This window comes from Pavona decussata, unplaced genomic scaffold, assembly GCF_977016875.1.
Source record: "Pavona decussata unplaced genomic scaffold, jaPavDecu1.1 SCAFFOLD_59, whole genome shotgun sequence".
NCBI lineage: Eukaryota > Metazoa > Cnidaria > Anthozoa > Scleractinia > Agariciidae > Pavona > Pavona decussata.
In genome coordinates this window covers 1,651,471-1,670,000 of record NW_028145481.1, presented here as the reverse complement: position 1 = coordinate 1,670,000, position 18,530 = coordinate 1,651,471, and the positions used below count along the sequence as shown (strand labels likewise).

The following is an 18,530-nucleotide window of genomic DNA, read 5'->3' as shown; positions in this document are numbered from 1 at the left end:
TGTTCGATGAATTTATTTCCCACGGAAAATTATTTTACCCCGGCCACAAAACGTGTAATTTCTTCAATTCAATCTTTCACAAAAAAGATTTCTAAAAGAAAGGGGAAAGATTCTGGAGAGATAGTTCTGTATCCAGTGAATATTGATGAACATTGCAGTTAAAATTTGATCATGCACGCATATTTTTTCCGATATATGCAAATTTTTTTCAGACGACGCCAGACAGTCTGACGTCATTCATACTTTGTTTGACAGATGTTGACAGATTGCCATGGAAGAGCCAATCAGAGTTTTGCGTTGTGAGAGCAACGCATTAGTTCAAAAGCTTGGGCTTTGTCTGTAGTCCCTCATTTTTCTCTCTCCCCGCCGCGTGTCGCCTTTTCTCGCGTGGGGTGATTTTCACGCGCGCTCGCGTTTTGCTCGCCCTACTATCCCTGAGGAAAAATGGGGGACTACTCGTAGTCTACTATTTGTGTTACTTCATTTCAATTTTGATGGGCTAAAGAAAGGTTGTGATTTAGAGCAAAAAAATGGTGCAATTGCACCATTTTGGACCAATCAGATTCCAAGGATCACCAGTGATTTCAAAATGGATGTAATTAATATGTTAATCAACTGAATACATCAACGATTCAATGATTAATAAATAAATATATCATTAAACGGTGAGTTTGTTGTTTTTATCACGTCCTCTTGTCATAAACCCGCGACGAAAAGCCAATATTAATGACTGTCTTTAGCTTGGCCGTTTTCAGGCCTCTGGCCCTAGTTACATATCAGGTTTACCAATTCGAGTCATCAGTTTAGGGTTTGGTTTTATTGGCTCCCAGCTGAAAACCTAACCGTTGTAGTCATTGACGATTAACAGTTTGGAGGTAGAAAATAGAGTGTAAAGTGAAGTGAGAACTGGATTTTTTTTTAATATGCAGAAATATTTGTTTGCCGCGAAAATCAGCACACAGGTCTACGTATAGCTCGCTTTTCTGTAGAGTGTAGAGCAGCATGCAGTTGTGATAGGTGTATTTGTAAAATAAAGTAAACAATGAAATTCAGTAAAGCTGTTGTGAATCGGTACACAAGTCACTGTATTTATCTCTCCAGTTTCAATTAGCCAGGGATTATACAATGTAACAGCCAATAGCGTATTGTTGGATTAACAATAGACTGTGGGTCACTATAGTCTGGTAATCATCAGTGAAAAAACACTTAGGATACATCTTACTTTGGAGGGCTTCATAGCCCCAGGTTATTTAAGGTGGGATTCTGTTACGGTAACGTACCATTAGACTGACTACGAGAACAAAAGTCCCTTTTCTATAATACACAGTACGAAAGTAACTCCGAAGAAAATCCTGCAGTACTCAATATTTGAGTCAACAACCAGGAGATAGATTTATAGAAACGTAATATTTCGTGATATATTGAGTACTGCGGGATGTTCTTCAGAGTTACTTTCGTACTTGATTACCTACATTTGTCTGCTGGAAATGGTTTCTATAATACGGTGTACGTACATAACGGCCGGCCTCCATAGAAGGGAATATACCCATTGTAATTCTAACTCGAGGGACTGCTTCACTAACTGATTAGCATCTCCATTACATTGGTCAGCTCCATGAAAATGTTTCATTCCCATCACCCTTTCTCTCGCCAGAGTGGGTCTGTAGGTAAGCTTAAAATAGCTGGACACTTCCAACCGACCCTTGTTCGTATATGCATCTTTGTCGTGAATGGCATTTTGTAGCCGAGTCGGAGTATCGTCAGGGCTGAGTTAGATGTTATAGTCATGCACTTTTTCTTTTCTTTTGATCTTTCAGCTTATTAATTTACTGTTTTTTCCGTTTCCGGCGTTCTTTGTGTATTTGTTTGTTTTAACTTTTGTAAAGATTGGGTCGGCGAATTGAAATGGCCAAAGCATTGAGAAAAAATAAGCAAGTAAATAGAGGATATGATGCCAGAAGAGATGGTCACCTGTTGTTCCTTCATATTGGGATAATTGTGAAAGTATTCTTTGCTCCCACAGTCTAGACAATGCTAGGCAATCACGAAATATTCACGACGCCGCGTCGTGGCATATATTTGATCACAAGCTTAATAACACGACCTCTCCAAACGGACTTTGCACTCTTTCCATTTCCGTTTGGTCACGTGACCAGTAATTTCAATGAATCCATTTTCAAGTGTTTATAATCGCCTGGTATTCTTTTAAAGCGGAAGGAAGCCCATAAAACGATATATTCAGGTAAACCCCCATAAGTAGTTTAAGATTTGCAAGTATTATTTTTACTTATTACTTATTCGACTATTATAACTGGCAATCTTCATAATACCCGTGTCTTTGTTTCCCGGGCGTCAAATATGTTGTTAGAAAGGACTACTGAAAAACGATGTTGAGCTTACATACTGCAACGAGACAAGGAAATGAGAAAAAAAACGGATTAAAAAATATTTGCAGGATTTTTTCCCCTTTTCCTGTTATGATATTTGACCTCTGTAAAGGGAGTGTTTCCTGTTCAACTGATACCCTCACAAAAATCCTCCTCTGCCCTGTCTGCAGTTCTGGTCATTGAAGATGGAGGGAAGTGGTAGGGAAGATCTGAAGGAACAGTCGTAGGAGAGGTAAGAAGAGTGGGATGATGAAAGGGGATCTTTACCACTTTACCACGCTCTGACTGCCAAGTTATGCAAAACTGAACAAAGTAATTTTCTGGTCTCGTTAATGTGACGTCCGTCGCAGTTTCAAAAAACAATCTACTCTATTGGCATTCTGTTTCCGTCTACCGTTTGCGCTGATGGCGGTCGAATAGGTGTAGCTTCAGCTTAAAAGGGATTTTATTCACTGAAGCTTTATTAACCTTTGTGGTTACCTGTCTCGACGCAACTTTCCGGGACATTAATGTGACGAGTATTGAACAACTTCACTGTTTCCCTGATTTCCGAGAAACATGCGATGCCGGTCACGGAACCTCATGCAGTGAGACGATGAAATATCACACTGTGTAAGGTAAGGTTTTATAGCAAAGTAAACACCTTGTTATTTGACAACACGAACAGGTACATCCCTCAAAATACAAGTGTTTTCAAGCGCTTTATAATATTCGAACAAGAGGTTGAAAAAAAAAATGCCATAAGATTTTCAATGTATTAATTAAGAAAAAAAAACGAAGAAGAAGAAGAGGGAAGAACGAAGTCATTCATACAGAATGATATGACAGGACCGAACTACGACATGATTTTAATGATAGGAGGTCTATTTTTAGTACAGTGATATATCTATCAATAATCAATCAACGTCCGCAACAAAACAATTCCATATTTCTTGCATTACGTCACGCTGTTCCTAATATGATTGTTTCTTTTGTCTGGCATTAGTTATTATATGCACAACTCTCCCAACCGTCAGTCCTGTTATTGTTTGTATAGTAAATGCCTTCTGCGTCAAAGAAAATTTATTCGGGGTAAATAAGCTAATACTCTGGGATTTTGGTTTTGCAGTTCGATCAGTTACGTTTTTTACAGCGTTATCTTGCCATTAATAGCGACTGATTCGTTGTGTTTTGCAGTTTCGTGACAGCGTTGGATTAAATTTCATTTTACTCGTTATTCGGTTGCACATTTCGTCGCCCGAGAACGGGAAGTTCTTTACGGCGAATTGTTAGCGGCCATCTTGTTCTGAGAAAACGGTAAGCCTTACGTTATTGATATTTTTCATAAAGCCCTTGTTTACTTCTGTATCTCGCCGATATTCTGCGGGCTTGAGTTAGTGCTTTTAAAGCTTTTATTGTCTCGATATGCGTACCGAGGAACGATACGACCATATCAACTATATATTTATAATTATGGAGTTCCAATACCACCTTGCTAATGAGCGATTATTTATCTTTTCGTCAGGACTCAAAAGTAAGTTGTTTCAGAATACTCAGCTTACAACAATGACTCGCTTGACAGCGGCGTTGTACTGCATATTTGCCGTCGCTTCCTTACTGCGTTGTGTATCAAGCCACAATAATTCGACTGGTAAGTAATGTATGAATAGTTGTGAATTGTACTTTTGGCGTTATTTGACAGTAGCGACCTTTGTTTTCCCTTCAGCATGTTTTTTAATTGAAGTTTAAAACGACGCTCAATTTTCGCTTTAGCTATTTAATACGGCTTTTTGTCACAGATGAGCATCTTTTTGTTCAAAACTACGGTGTAATATTACCCCGGAAGTAACGCAATTATTCTGCTTAAGAATATTCAATGTAGATTTACTATTTTCATGAACTGTTTTCTATGTAAATGACGAGTTTTAACCCGGGGCAACAGACACGGAAATCCGTTATATTGAACAAGCGTGGTTCAGAATGAATTCGAGTATTTTAGCTAGCATGCTTTTGTCAAAAACATGTTTATTTTTCTTGTACAAATAAAATGCACGATGGCCGCAATATTCTCAGTATTGCATGAATGATCGAAACAGTTAAAACTCTTTGCATCGCCTGTCGCTTATGAAACTATAAGTGCTTTACCATTGCTCCTGAAACAATTAAATTCGGAATAAATAGACCCTTCGACATTTTTTTTCAACTTTTGATAAGGACCAGCTAGCGAATATCCGTCGACTCTACTGGAAAGAGCGGCTTAAAATAAGTAAACTTGCCAAGTATGAAAGTAATATGTCAGAAACAAGCCAAGATATAGCTCTGCAAAGTCGTTAAATTTTACAGACGTTTGTATGGTAGGGGGGCACAAACTTGCCCCCCTACCATACAAAGGGTCTATTGTAGCGGTTATAATATTCTACGATATTTATTACTTATCTTTTGCTGAGCTAAAACAACTGATCGGAAACGAAAGACTTGTAGTTTTGGAATCCTCATAGATCTAACTAATGCATGTAAACATTTGGGTGCATGCAGGTTCTAGTGGTAAATGTTCCCTCAAATTTTAGTGATCTTAAGAGTTTCCAAATAGTCAGTGTATAGTATTAAAATATAAATTAACACATGTACTGCACATGATTTTATTATTATATTATTTTGTAGCGATAGTGTTTACGTGCAGCCATAGCAGGTTCTAACAGGAACCAGTGCTTATGCGCCATGATAAAGTGGTGTTGTATTTTTACGTTATTCAGTTTCATTTAACATGCGAATTGATTTTTCATTTATAGTCTCGATCTCGCCCAGTGCAAGCATAACGCCAAGTTATGGTCAAAGTCATAGTAAGTTCCAGTATATCCTAACTTTGATTTTGTTACTCTTTCTTTTCTCCCAGCATGGCGTTGTGCAAAAATGCTATGAAATAATATTTATGTTGAATTTTCTTAATGCCACCAACAAGTACGAAAACAAACACGAGAGATAAACGCGTCCCTCAAGGAGCTGCGTTTCGGTGCTGGCTGTGAACTGGTTTCTTACGAAGGTGAATCTCTTCGGTTTCTCACAGTATGTGTTCAGTTTGAAATTACATTTCGACCGCTCACTGGTCGACTGATAAGTTGCCTGTATAAACCACCTGGTAAGACCAGCAAACGTCAGCTAATAACTGATCGTGCGTAATTTTAGCAGCGCTCCTGCGCCCTCAAAGTTGTGGTCGTTCTTCAGGCGGAATGGTTTTCCAAGCGAAACAAAAAAAGCCTTGATCGCAAGTTTAACCAAACGCGGTCTGAACTTGCGAACCACATGTTCTGCAAGTTTTCATCTTTATCTTCATCATCAGTAATATATCAATAGTATATGGCAGACACCTGACTTAAGAAATTTCGAAACTAACTCTAGTTTGTAGTTTCCGAAATTACACCACCCATGTTCGCGTCTGATGGCAAGAAACCAATTTTTTGATTTCATATGGAACTATCATGAATAGCAAAAATTAAAAAAAAAAATCCACGAAGATTCAAAGAAAAAAGAAAGGGATAGAGCTGTGAAAGGCTTTGGCTCTGTGAAAGGCTTCGGTAAAACATTAATTAAAATGATAATTAACATGGGTGAAGCGTCTTTGTTCTGAAGGAAACCAACCATGCACGTTTATTCCGATATAGCTGTTCTCTAATGTTAGGGAACATTTCTCTTCCATTGCAATACGATGTTAAATTCTTGAAGCTTCCTAGTTTTTACTATAACATAGTTTTTTTTACTGGCTAGAATTGAACAGTGCCGTTGCTGAAACAATTAAAGAAAGCTAGTTGTTCTTGAACCTAACTGTGTGGAATAATCGATTGATAAAAATTGAAATTAGTAAAGCTTCGGTCTGATAAACATTCTTGTCTCGTTGACCAGGGAAAATCGTTTCCTGGCGTCCTTGCATTATTAAAGTCACATATAAAGTGTATCTTCTTACATTATTACATCTTACCGTCTGACCGGAAAATTCTACTTAAACAGGAACTTCAAACAAGCGTAATTTATTGGCCGAAAATTGATAATCTGACATACAAACATTAATGCAAATCAGTACACTTGTTAGCTCCTTAAACCTATTCCCTCCGGCGACGGTAGACAATTGTAAGCAAGTTAATAGAGTGTGGTTTTGACCTTGATCATGAACGACAGAGAATATGTTCCCTACTCTTTCAAGTAACTTTAGAAGTTAAACTTTCCGAATTTTTCAATGTAAGATTATCTTAATATTCTGTACACGAACTGTGAACTGTATACGATGAAAGAACGTTCGTAACCAGTTGACCTCGTGATTTACATTTCAAAGTGACTACATCGTGAGACAAACGATAAAACTTTTTGTTATCATTTCATTCTTATTGAGAAATATTTTCTTTGCATCATTCAAGGCCTTTTAAGACAAGGACCACTCGTACAGACAACAGCAAAGTGAAACCGGATCTTTGTTAGCTTTTAATTTATGGATTTTATCCCTCTAGTAAAGGAAATAATTGAAATTAGTATAAATCTACTAGTGTTCTATCACGAATGCCGTTCTCTGATTGGCTACGCTACTCGCTATCTATTCTGTGATAGATAGTGAGTAGCGATTTTCAACAAAATGGCGCCCGCTTCTTCGCGTTTTCGAAGTGTCTGCGATGAGGAAATAGATAATTTACTTGTTTAGTTTTGAACGACTAGTAGATTTATACTAAAACAATTAGATTATTCGCTCTCGATTTCTATGCGTGATAGTTGATTCGGGCTTCGCCCTCATCAACTATCACGCGATAGAAATCTCGAGCTCATAATCTAATTGTTAATTAGAAAGTTCACAAGAGGAACTGTTAATTGTGGCGAGCAAATGTTAAGTTTTTTTTTGAAGAAAAGGTCTAACTTCTTGAATTAAGGTATCCACATTCAGTTTAAATAGCTATCGGATGGTCGTGTACAAATGATTGCCCAAACAAATTAATTTCCACATGTAGTTAGACCAATCAGTCCTTTTCTGTTATACTACTTGGTGAATAGCTTCCTATCTGCTCTTTTGTTTTAGCTGCAGTCACTGTCACTGCTGTAAGCCCAAGTGTAAGTCCATCCTCATCTTCTGGTAAGTTTGAATTACTCCATTGTACGTTTACCAGCAAAAAGTAATTGTTAATAATTTTCGGAGAGTCTCCGGACACGATGACCGGCCAAATTCATTTTAGCTCGGTCATGTATCGTTTCTGTCCGGTCAAATTTATAACATAAATAACTCTTAAAACAGGGGCCCATGAAGCAAAACTGGCGTTATTTATTTCCAAAAAAGTCGTTGCGTAGAGCTAATAGCACTTTAAAGCACTCATAGTCAACAATAAAAATAAATTACAGCGGCGAAATGAGAATAAGCTTATGTGTATTAAAATAAACTAACTAATAAATTAACTAATAAAAGTAAAAATATTTATAGTTTTGTGACTGGAAGTGCGTGAACCCCGATGTCTGTTTCAATGCGCGAATTGTAAACAACGGTTCTAGTTGCATTTCCCCGAGGATTTCAGATCAAAGTTCCACAATACACAGCGACTCGCTACATACTGGTAACAACTGAAACAACTGAATAGCATGGAAATTTTTATTTATTTCATCTTCGATGCGATTGAATGTGACCGGTCAACATGACCGGCAAGACGAAAGGTTGACCGGTCAACTCCCCAATCATTACAGACATTGTCCGTTGACCGGCCGTTATTTCGAGCCCTGTTAAAATGGATTTTTGACCAAAAACTGACATACAAACTCATGGCTCTTTTTTAATGTTTAATGTACATAGCTCCATCAGCCTCTGTTGTAGCCAACAACAACAACAACCTTTATTTCCTCATTAGCCGTGTAACTGCGTATAAATAAATTTGTTTTCCTTTACTTTCCTTTTTAGATTCACCTTACACTAGCTACAATACAACTGCAAGTCACTTTGTAACCGGTAAGTTTGTGCTTTTACTTTGTGTTTGTTTTACTCACCTTATCTGCATGCAAAATGTGATGACAATCTCAATAATGACGATGAAGATGAGTGCAATGATGAAAAAAAAATGATCGATCATTGTTCGTTGAGAGTGCGTTCAGATTGTTCCTTACATCCATGTGTCTTGACACGTACGTGAGAGGGGTGGGAAGGGGGGAAGCTAAAGGTGTCAATAGCTCTTCCCATGCATTAGAGGTGTATGCTATGTTTCATGTACTCTGGGGTTTACCTTTCAAAGTGCACAAAATAGAGAAGTTCTTGCCGAATTTTGATGTCTTACTACTCTTAACTTGTTTCATTTTCATCAAACAAAAGACGTCAGGTCGTTATTCGATTTTTTTTCTTAGCTCCAACCACAAGCATTAATGTCACGCCTGCAAGCCCATCACCGACTGGTAAGTTTGAAATTTTTGCTATAACTTCTTTCGCACTTGGTCTCTGTTATAGCTGTGTGTGGTGCAGTAAAAACGCGCGAGTAAGAACCTGTATTTTTCCAAGTTAGCCTCAACAGGTTCTTATATAAATGGTGTTGAACAGGAATATAGGCTATATAGGTTCTTAAACAGGTTCTTATTTTCTTGATAACAAAATATATGTACTCTCCCGACCAATACAATGTGAAAACAACGTACAAGGCGCTTTTACCAGTCCAGACTCAACTGACACAGTATATTGTTATACAGTAGTATTTGTTTCACCTAAATAAGTCAAGTATTTTTGGATTTATTATAAGTAATAAGAAGATATGAAATGTTGGCCTTGTCCTATCCCTGAGAGTCTGAGACCTTACTTTATTTTACTTATAAATTCTAAGTCTTAAAAATAAATGTTATAGGATAAGAACCTGATCTAGATTTAAGGCTTTAAACAGGTTCGTATTTAAAAAAAAGGTGTCTAAATTAGAAATTTTAGCTTAACATTGAAATGTTATCAGACATTATTTTGCTGATTACACCAATAGTAAGCTATCTTTAGTTGTTAATGACTTAAAAAAAACCTTAGATACAATCTATTTTCGTATTATTTAGAAACGCCGGCTGAAAAGAAGTTTGAAGCAACAATCAAAGTGAATGGCACATATTTACCTGATTACAACAACCTTAATTCGAGTGATTCCCTTACCTTTATCGAAGATTTCAAATCGAAATTGAATTCCTTCCTCGGTCCGAGGCTGTCCAACTTTAAAGGTGTCAACGTTCGGGAGCTCTCAGATGGAAGCGTAGTGGTACGTTTTGACATTGTGGTTTACATACCGTCGAATGCGACAGAGGGTACCATAATTCAGGCATTGACAGAAGCAAACGTGACAGGTGCCCTGGGATACATACTGATAGGAGATATCAATGTAACGGTAGTGCAACCTGAGTCATCCTCTGCAGTTGTTCCCACACCTTCTACAGGAACAGGAACAGGTACAAATGTTGTTTAACTCTTTCTCTTTGGGGGAGCAGGAATGAGAGCACTCGCCTCCCACCAATGTGGCCCGGGTTTGATTCCCAGACTCGGCGTCATATGTGGGTTGAGTTTGTTGCTGGTTCTCGTTTGCGCTGAGAGGGTAACAATAAATAACACACATTGTTATTTATTGTTGCTTAATTGTGAAAAAAAAATGCATCGTTACCGCCAATTTTCTTTTTGTATTTCAATAGCCCTCGCTAAGATAATCTTTTCCCGCATGGTTATAAACGACACAACTCCTATATTAGGAGTCAACGTCCTTAATTTGGGCAATCACGTACTAAAACACTTGTTCTACGAGTGGATGAGCAAGTGTCTTAACGCGTGTTAAAGTAACTGACTTTAAACGCATGGCGCAGCTCAACGACATTCTCAGCATTCACTATATACTATGCTTCTTTTCAGTAACTTCAACGTTAACGCCAACAGCTCCCGTAACCACAGCAGCTCCTACCAGCTCAACTAAAGGGACTGAAATCTGGCATAAAGTCATCGCCTATGTGACGCCTCTGGGTACATTTATCATTGTCATAGTGGCCGTGGCCTTGCTCCTTATTCTTCTTGCCGTCCTAATCTGCATTTGTGTAAGTTCCTAAATTGTGTTACTTTTACAGAAAAGACATTGTGTCCGTTAGCCAATAGAGTGTGTGTACGACGGCCATGTTGGAGGACCGAAACAATACAATGATTTTCCTTTGGGAAATACTGTATATTTTATTTTTATGCAAATATCTTCTATTGTTTTAGTCCTCCAACATGGCCGCCGTGCACACACTCTATAGGGTTATAGTATTCGTGATAGAACACTATTAAGCCCGGTTTACACGCTACGATATATGTCAGCCCGACATAATCGGAACGCAAAGCGTATTTACACGCCCCAGATTAGATTTCGAAATTTCACTGAAGTGTCGGTGAGAATAAGAGTGTTGGAGAGTGTCAGCTCGACTTGAAAAAAAATCTCCACGGCAAACAGATTTTCTGAATCGGCCCGATTTTCATCTCACGAATCGATCCTAAACTACGGGGTCAAAATACACGTACGATTCGCCCTCCGATATTGATGGGCCGACGTGCAGAAAGGGCCCACATTTCGCAGCGTGTGAACCGTCTTTTAGATTTATACTAATTTTGCATGTACCTGGAGTTTGCCTTTTTGTTTGTTTTGGTGCAAATTTACTCACATACAAAACATAGCGTACTTGATACGCCATCAAAACCTTCGGATGCTTTAAAAAAAATCCTGACAAATCTTTGAGAGCTTCTTTGCAATTGCTTTGCGTAAACAACTACAGTTCGTACAGGATTTTATTGGTATGTCCATTGACAACATAGTAAGAGGGCCTCTATGTTTGCTATGGTTTTGAGCTTGCTTCTGAAGGTATGTTATGACCGAGGACTTTTACAATCAGTGGCGCCGAGGAAGAAGCTATAGTCAGCGCTTACTCAAACTTGTTAGAGTTCATTCTAAACAGTTTAAACAAGGAGTTCCGCTATAACAGGCAAACCCCTCCTCCACACCTTTGTGGGTTTGAAATGCAAATTTAGACGCCGTCCAGTCGTACCAAGTTGGTGACTCAAGCGTCCTCAGCCTCAAAATTCCATAATACACCACAGTAAAAGAAGACTTCGGATTGCAATGCGGTTAACAGGGTTTATTCCGAGAACTATATCAATTTTCTCGGGAAGGGTCGTGGAAAAAACCACATGTTGTTTGTCAGATGGTTGCGTTCTGATGGTTGATTGACAACTGAAGGTGAGAATGGCCAGACCAGGGGCCCGTTTCTCGAAAGTCCCAGTAACTTACGGGGCCCGGTTAGTGTCTTTGGTGATAAATGTTTCTTCACAGAAGTCAATTTTTGTGAGCTTTGAATACTATATTTTAAAATCCTATAATTCTATGAAAACATTGGCCAAGTAACATGTCCTTATTCACCGTGTAATCGGCAAAAAAAACATTTAAAAATATACTTATCGGGCCCGGTAAGTTACCGGGGCTTTCGAGAAACGGGCCAGGGGCCCCTTTTATACGGGAATTTCCCTCTTAAGAACATTTGACTTATAATACCAGTCACAAACAAAGCAAGAACCCATCGGCACCTACGGTCGTTCTTCCGCTCGTGCCTGAGTCACGTGGTTTACTCTTGCTCTAAGGAGTTTGTCTCGTTATCTTCCTTTGTGGTGATTATTTTCATTTTCCAGCAGAAGATGCTCTTAAAACTTTTATTGTTTTATTGTCTTTTATTGTCATTTTAGTGCAAATACAGGAAGCTGAAGAAAAGAACTCGTTTCCCCAATCGCATGACCATCAACGATGCTGATTGGATTCGAAGCAATGATGATCTTCTTATGTGGGAGCAAAACCTACGCGCTTCAGAGGTCAAAACTAACAATGGCATCACAAACAGACCTTACAACGAGAAACGAACGTGAAGCTTTCGTTAAAGTTCCAGGTCAGTTTTTTATGCTGAATACAAAACTATTCATGCAAGGAGCTCAATCTTGCTTAGGGGAACGGCTAAAAAATCTAAGCGGCGTAGGATGCGGAATAAAATGCCCGTGAGGCCCCTTATTAACCCTTTATGGCTTATATTTCGAGTCCCGAGCCAACCAAACACAATGCAAACAATGTGTTATACATTGACAGTGCTATGACATTTCCTCCCATGGTTTCTTTGTAATAGACAGTGCTATGACATTTCCTCCCATGGTTTCTTCGTAAAAGACAGTGCTATGACATTTCCTCCCATGGTTTCTTTGTAAAAGACAGTGCTATGACATTTCCTCCCATGGTTTCTTCGTAAAAGACAGTGCTATGACATTTCCTCCCATGGTTTCTTCGTAAAAGACAGTGCTATGACATTAGTTAGTTGTTAGTATTATTAGATTAGTTTATTTATTTCATTATCTCTTGTAAATTTAGCTCGTTAATTCAGTTCTTTTCCACTGCCAGAGAGTTTCAATAATTTAAACTTAACTTAAACTTATTGATACGGATATTTTGTTTTTGTTGTTGGTCAGTGCAAATCAAAGACAAGAGAAGCAATCTTTTGGAGGAATTCAAGGAAGCAACTACAACAATGGCTGATTTAGAAGTGTAGCAGACTTGAAATAGCAGTTATGTCTGTTACGACTATTTTCCAACGACTCGATATATTCATTATATTTTAGCTTATAACTTAGTACTGAAATATACTAAAATAGATTTTGATGGGAACGTAAGTTTAAAAGTGACATATTTAAAGAAGCCTTTTTACTTAGCTTTAGGAAGCTTAAGTTTAATAGAAGTGAAGTTCAGAGTAAGCACAGGCTGGTAAACTGTTTTCCACGCCCTATGTAGACACTAACGGGTTAATAATTTAATAATAATAATAATAATAATAATAATAGTAATAATCATAGCAATAATATTAATAATCATGTAGTTATAATGATAGTGATAATGTTAGTTAACAGTAGAAGTAAGAACTTTATTCCGTACGCGTGTCGTGTGCGTTTAGCATGCATTGATAAATCAAGATGAATGCCACATACCGTCTGTATACCAACAAGGTTCTGAACGTACAACCAGCAAAAAAGAAAATTCTAATCTAAATCTAATCTTGGTTTATCCTATTTCTCAAATTTGGGCTTGGGGTTTGTCAACCTAAATGAACGCGTGAAATACACCGTCAAAAGGCCAAAAGCAATGGTTACCGGTAATAATCAGTTGCCTCTCTTGCTATTTGTCAGCGGTGGAAGGAAATTCAAGTACGTTCGGTATTCAGATTAAAAATAAATCGTCTCATCATTTTTGTGTCGACTTTTGCAAACACCTACCAAAGGTAAAAGCCTTTATACTGGCCTGAAGACCAAACTATTAAGTGGTTGTTCGAAAGCCGGTTAACGCTAATCCCCGATTAAAAATTAACCGAGGTTTTCAACTCGCTCATTAAACGTATTTTAAGCTAGTGGTGAAGAAAAATCCAAGTCAAAACTGAGGAGCACAAATCCTTTTAAAGAGTCTTTATTGATAAGTACTTAAACTCAAAAGCCAAGTTCACGTTAACCCAGGATTAGCTAAATCGGGCTTTGAACAACTGGGCCCTGATTGATATTTGGTCTCAGCTTTTAAAAAGAAAAATTGTAGTTCAGTTACAGGTAACGTTGTAGTTTTAATCTCTGTCATTTATTTCCTTTAATATTTAGCCAGTCTTTTACAGAGCTTCACTGTGGACCTTCTTCTTTGCTTGTAGCGATTTTTGTGTAACTAAGAGAAGACGTCAAGCCGATTTAGATATATCCACAAAAAGAAGTTGTAGTGTGAATACTTGAGTAATTTCTTTGCTAGTTTATATATGCAAAAGAGAGATTAATTCCAGCGGCGTGGTCATGCACCACTCAGTAGCGACCTTAAAATCACAACGATGACGTCAAGAAGAACGTCAAAAAACAATAGGATTTAATGAGCATCATAATGATTTGGTATATTTCTTTCCCGTCCTCTACAAAACAGCAACGTGAAGTCACCAAATCTCAAGTTTTATGGAGAGCATGGGCGCACAAAGGTCATAGCTTGAACGCCGTTCCTACTAATTCAGTTTCTAGATGGTTTGGCTACTCCGTACAAGATGCACTAGGTGAAGTAAACGCGAGAAAGTTTAAATAACTTAAATTTTACAATAACTGTCCAAATTCCCCCGCGCTGATTGGCTCGTACCTATTGTCTATGAGAGTACAGACAATAAAAATGACGTCAGATGTAACGCGCGCGCTTTCTCAACGAAAAAAATAGCCAATTCCGCTCGTACTTTTTCCATGTTATTGTAAACAACACATCGATGGCAGTTTTCTATGGTGTATACTCTTATACACCATAACATGACGCCATAAAATGTCCAAAACTTGGCAGTGAAACCACTCGCCTGCGGCTCGTGGTTCCACTTGAGTTTTGAACATTTTTTGACGTCATTTTATGGTCTATAAGAGTATAGACCATAGAAAACTGCCGTCGATTTGTTAACTCGCATTTTCAGTTGACGTTTTTGTTGGCTTTGCCGACGTGGTTCATACGGTCTCTTAATGTTAAATGGCGACGTGGACTGTAGAACAGTCGTGTTTTTTTTTTTTTTTGCGTTGGTCAGTCATTCAAATGCGTGTGATCCTCGAACGGAATGTCTGCAGACAGGTAATGGAGCGAAAGACTAGGGAGCACCTCACACGCCGTCCGGAAAGGTGAGGCTCGCGCGCGTGAATCCACGCTTTCAACGGCTCGCCCTTTCGGCGGTTAGGATCTTCCACCCTGAATTTGAAGAGAAAAAAAAATGACTATTTTACAGTTACCAACAACGCACCCTACATATATCTTACATTATTATATGATAAACGGGCTAAGCGTCATCACACTGCTGGTCTGCGTGTGCAACATTTGTTGTATGGCAGGCAAACATTCGGGGCAGATATGTGTCTAAATGTTTTTGTCAAGTAAAAAGGTTAAAATTTGTAATTAAAGTTTGTATATCTTGTTATCGCAAATACGTGCATAATTAGAAGTAAAGCAGCATGTTGACAAGCGGGTAATGTGTACTACAATTTTATTATTTGAAGCAACAAAAACAACAAGATCCTTTATTTAAACACAATAGTAGTTAAAGCAAAATAATTGCTTTTGGGGTCGTGTTTCTAACAAAAGTTTAAAGACGTGCATTAAAATTAACAACAATTATATACATAATCTTACACATTAAGGCCCGTTTAAACGGTTTCAACATTTAACCAACATTCGTTCAACAAAAGTTGAACGGATGTTGGGCAACTGTTGGACAAATGTTAAACGGGTGTTCAAACGGCTTCAACACCATTCAACATTTTCGAGAACAAAGCAAATGTTGTATGGATGTTGAATGAAATTTTTAAACAATGTTGGACGGCCTGTTCAAATGCCCCCAACTTTTGGTTTAACAAAGTGTTGAATATCTTATATATATATATATTTTTTTTACTAATTACATTATAAAAGAGCTTTATCAGGGTCAATTTGTAGTCGACAAGCAAAAGCAAACCTAATCTTTGGCCTTGGGTTTTGGGCTGTAAATAGTAACTTTTACTTGTAGAAGTTTGTCTTGCGGTTTAACTTTGACAAAAGATTCTTCAGTTGAACTGTTTTAAACACTGTTCAAACTAATGTGCTCCTTTCTTTGTCTTTGTTGGAGTGATTTATGCAATGCCACAGACAAATCCTTTCAATTACATTTTTTAAAGGGTTTCACACTTGCCATTGTACAACAATATGCATGTCCCATGAGGGTGAAAGGGTTCATGTGCCTCTGAATGCCTTGCACTGTAACTGTTGTTTCTTAAAAGTAACCCAGCACCTACCAGATGGGTGTATCAGGAACGTTGAGGGAAAGGAGGTTCTCCATTCATTCTGTTTATTCTGGAAAATGCTGCGGGTTATAGCTGTTACGTAAGGCCCCGGCCAAACATTCTAACATTGTTGCACAACATTTTGTTGGCTCACCACTGAGGACACTTGCCATTTCAGTATCTTTATTTGAGCCCTTAGGAGCTAAGGAATGGAAGGCCAGTGCCTCTCCGTTTTCCGTGTTTATGGTTGCTTCAATGGAGGAATGGACACCAGAATCAAAGGCAAATCAGATAATGCTTAAAATTTATGGCCGGGTTGTTCGAAAGCCGATTAACACTAATCCCTGTTTAAAAGTTAACCGAGGTTTTCATCATGCTCGTTAAAAATGTTTATAGCAGCTGCTTTTAAGCTAAAGGTAAAGAAAAGTCTAAATCAAAACTGAAGGGGAAAAATCTCTTGGAAAAATGCTTATTGATTAGTAACTAAACTCGAATCAAACTTCACGTTAACCCAGAATTTGCTTAATCGGGCTTTGAACAACTGGGCCCATATGGATATCAGTGTATCCCCTGAGTTGCATGAGCTGATGTTGTTTTTTCTTTTTCATGCGTTTCGTTTTCTACGATTAAAATGTTCTGATGTCATTTTTTTTTCTGGTTTAAATGTCATTCCACCTGGAACTCTTGATAATTCTTTAAGTGATTTGCGTGCCATATGTTGGTAGGTGGTTTTCACAGTCGTATTTCATCCTCATAACCTTCATTTTGCTGAGCTGGGTGTTCGTCTTCTGAAACGTTATGCTGGGGGATGAAAAAGAAGCCTTAGACACTGTTCTCATTTGTTACCGCCTTAACCTTATCAAAGTAGTTCAACTTTTATTTGATCTAATTTCATTACCTCCTCAGATGCAACTGATCCTTTCCCTGGTTTGAATGTACTCATTTGAAACTCCGTCCCATCTGCGTTGTAAGCGAGATTTTTCCCACCTTTACTGTGAGCAATGTTGTATCTACTAGGATTCTCATATAGATGTTCGTTCTCAAATTGTCCTCTAGATCCCATACTTCGATTTCTGTATTGAGAATCAATTCTAAAGCTGCTTGGCTGTAACTGCGTTCCTTCTGTTTTGTGTACAAGTTTCTCCTCGCTTTTGCTGTCTGTAATGTCGTATGGCCTGAGATCTTCATATGAATCTTCATTGACGCAGTACCTTCTTTCTTCCATGCTTAATATCACCGGCAGGTGTGACTTCGATCTCGATATGGTGTCAGTGTACTCATTATATAAGTAGTTACTATGTCGACTTGAAAGGTCGTATTTTTGGCTTCTCTTAAAACCACCACTCCGTTTGACTAACTTCACCTAAGTAAAATAATAGAACGTTTATTAGTTAACTCCGGATAAAGTACACTAGCCCCTTTATTAACACCAACCTGCCAGTCAGTCTTGTAGTCTCCCAATCAAACCGTTTTTTCGTATTTTTTTCTCTTTTCCGTTTTGCTTGTTACTGTTTATGAGCGTTTTTTAGCCAATAGTTATGTGCAAAAGTTGTTTTATGAAATAAATTACGAGCCTTTCAGAAAAAGATACGAGGTTGTTGCTTTGGACCCTTTTAAACAAAGGAAGTAAGAAATGAATCTGATAATGACTTACCGCCAAAATGCAGATTATCAGCAACAACAGGAAAACCAGGATACCGGCGACAACGAGAATAATCTGCCAACGTTCAAGGGATTTGCTTTTTGATGTGGGAACCGAAAGAGACGTAGTTGCAACTCTTCTTTCTTTGACTTTAAGGCTTGTCATAGGCAAGTCAAGTACTCCCGTGCTATTGGCTTCAATAAGCGTCTTTTCCACTGTACTCTCGTTGAGTTGCACACTTTGTCTCATAAACACAACAAAGTCAACACCAACACTACCTTTCCAGAGGCGTAGAACTTGCACAGATAGAAAGTTTTCAAGTATTCTTAACACTTTAGTAAGTTCCCTTGTGACTTGAGACGCGAGAGCTTGAAATTCTGGGGTGTATTTGATTTGGTATTGTGGATTCCAAGGTATCTGCAAAACCATGCTCCCCTCAATTTGCCTTGGGTTCTCAGCTGGTGGTCTTGTTTGAACCGTAACAAGGGCTGATGAGGTGGGATTTGGCGAGAAAGAAATAAAGATAGTGGTGCTTGAACTCTTGCCAGTTGATGGCGGTGAATTAGATTCCGTGGAGGTTAGTGATTGTTTGGTGGTTAGTGTGTCCTCGAGATTGGACGAAAACGTCAACTGTTTTGAAGCAGCTGAACTGATGAGTTCAGCATACGCAGTTGTTGCAGTTATATACGAGTTGCTTGAAGATATTGAAACC

General features: G+C 38.3%; 1 protein-coding gene across 7 annotated transcripts; it reads left to right on the top strand.

Annotated features, from left to right (window-relative positions):
* Window positions 1–2,486: 2,486 nt before the first annotated feature.
* Window positions 2,487–15,390, top strand: LOC146479358 (uncharacterized). Of its 7 annotated transcripts, none has more exons than XM_085110991.1 (11): window positions 2,487–2,619; window positions 3,564–3,683; window positions 3,892–4,017; window positions 5,156–5,206; window positions 7,420–7,473; window positions 8,284–8,331; window positions 8,721–8,768; window positions 9,402–9,785; window positions 10,237–10,415; window positions 12,088–12,284; window positions 12,853–15,390. In XM_085110991.1, the coding sequence occupies exons 3-10, from the start codon at window positions 3,933–3,935 to the stop codon at window positions 12,262–12,264; spliced, it is 1,026 nt and encodes a 341-aa protein (XP_084967117.1). In that variant the 5' UTR covers window positions 2,487–2,619; window positions 3,564–3,683; window positions 3,892–3,932; the 3' UTR covers window positions 12,265–12,284; window positions 12,853–15,390. The 7 variants fall into 7 exon arrangements, with proteins under 7 accessions (XP_084967117.1, XP_084967115.1, XP_084967116.1 ...); XM_085110989.1 differs by lacking the exon at window positions 2,487–2,619 and adding an exon at window positions 2,848–3,004; XM_085110990.1 differs by lacking the exon at window positions 2,487–2,619 and adding an exon at window positions 3,343–3,458.
* Window positions 15,391–18,530: the final 3,140 nt, after the last annotated feature.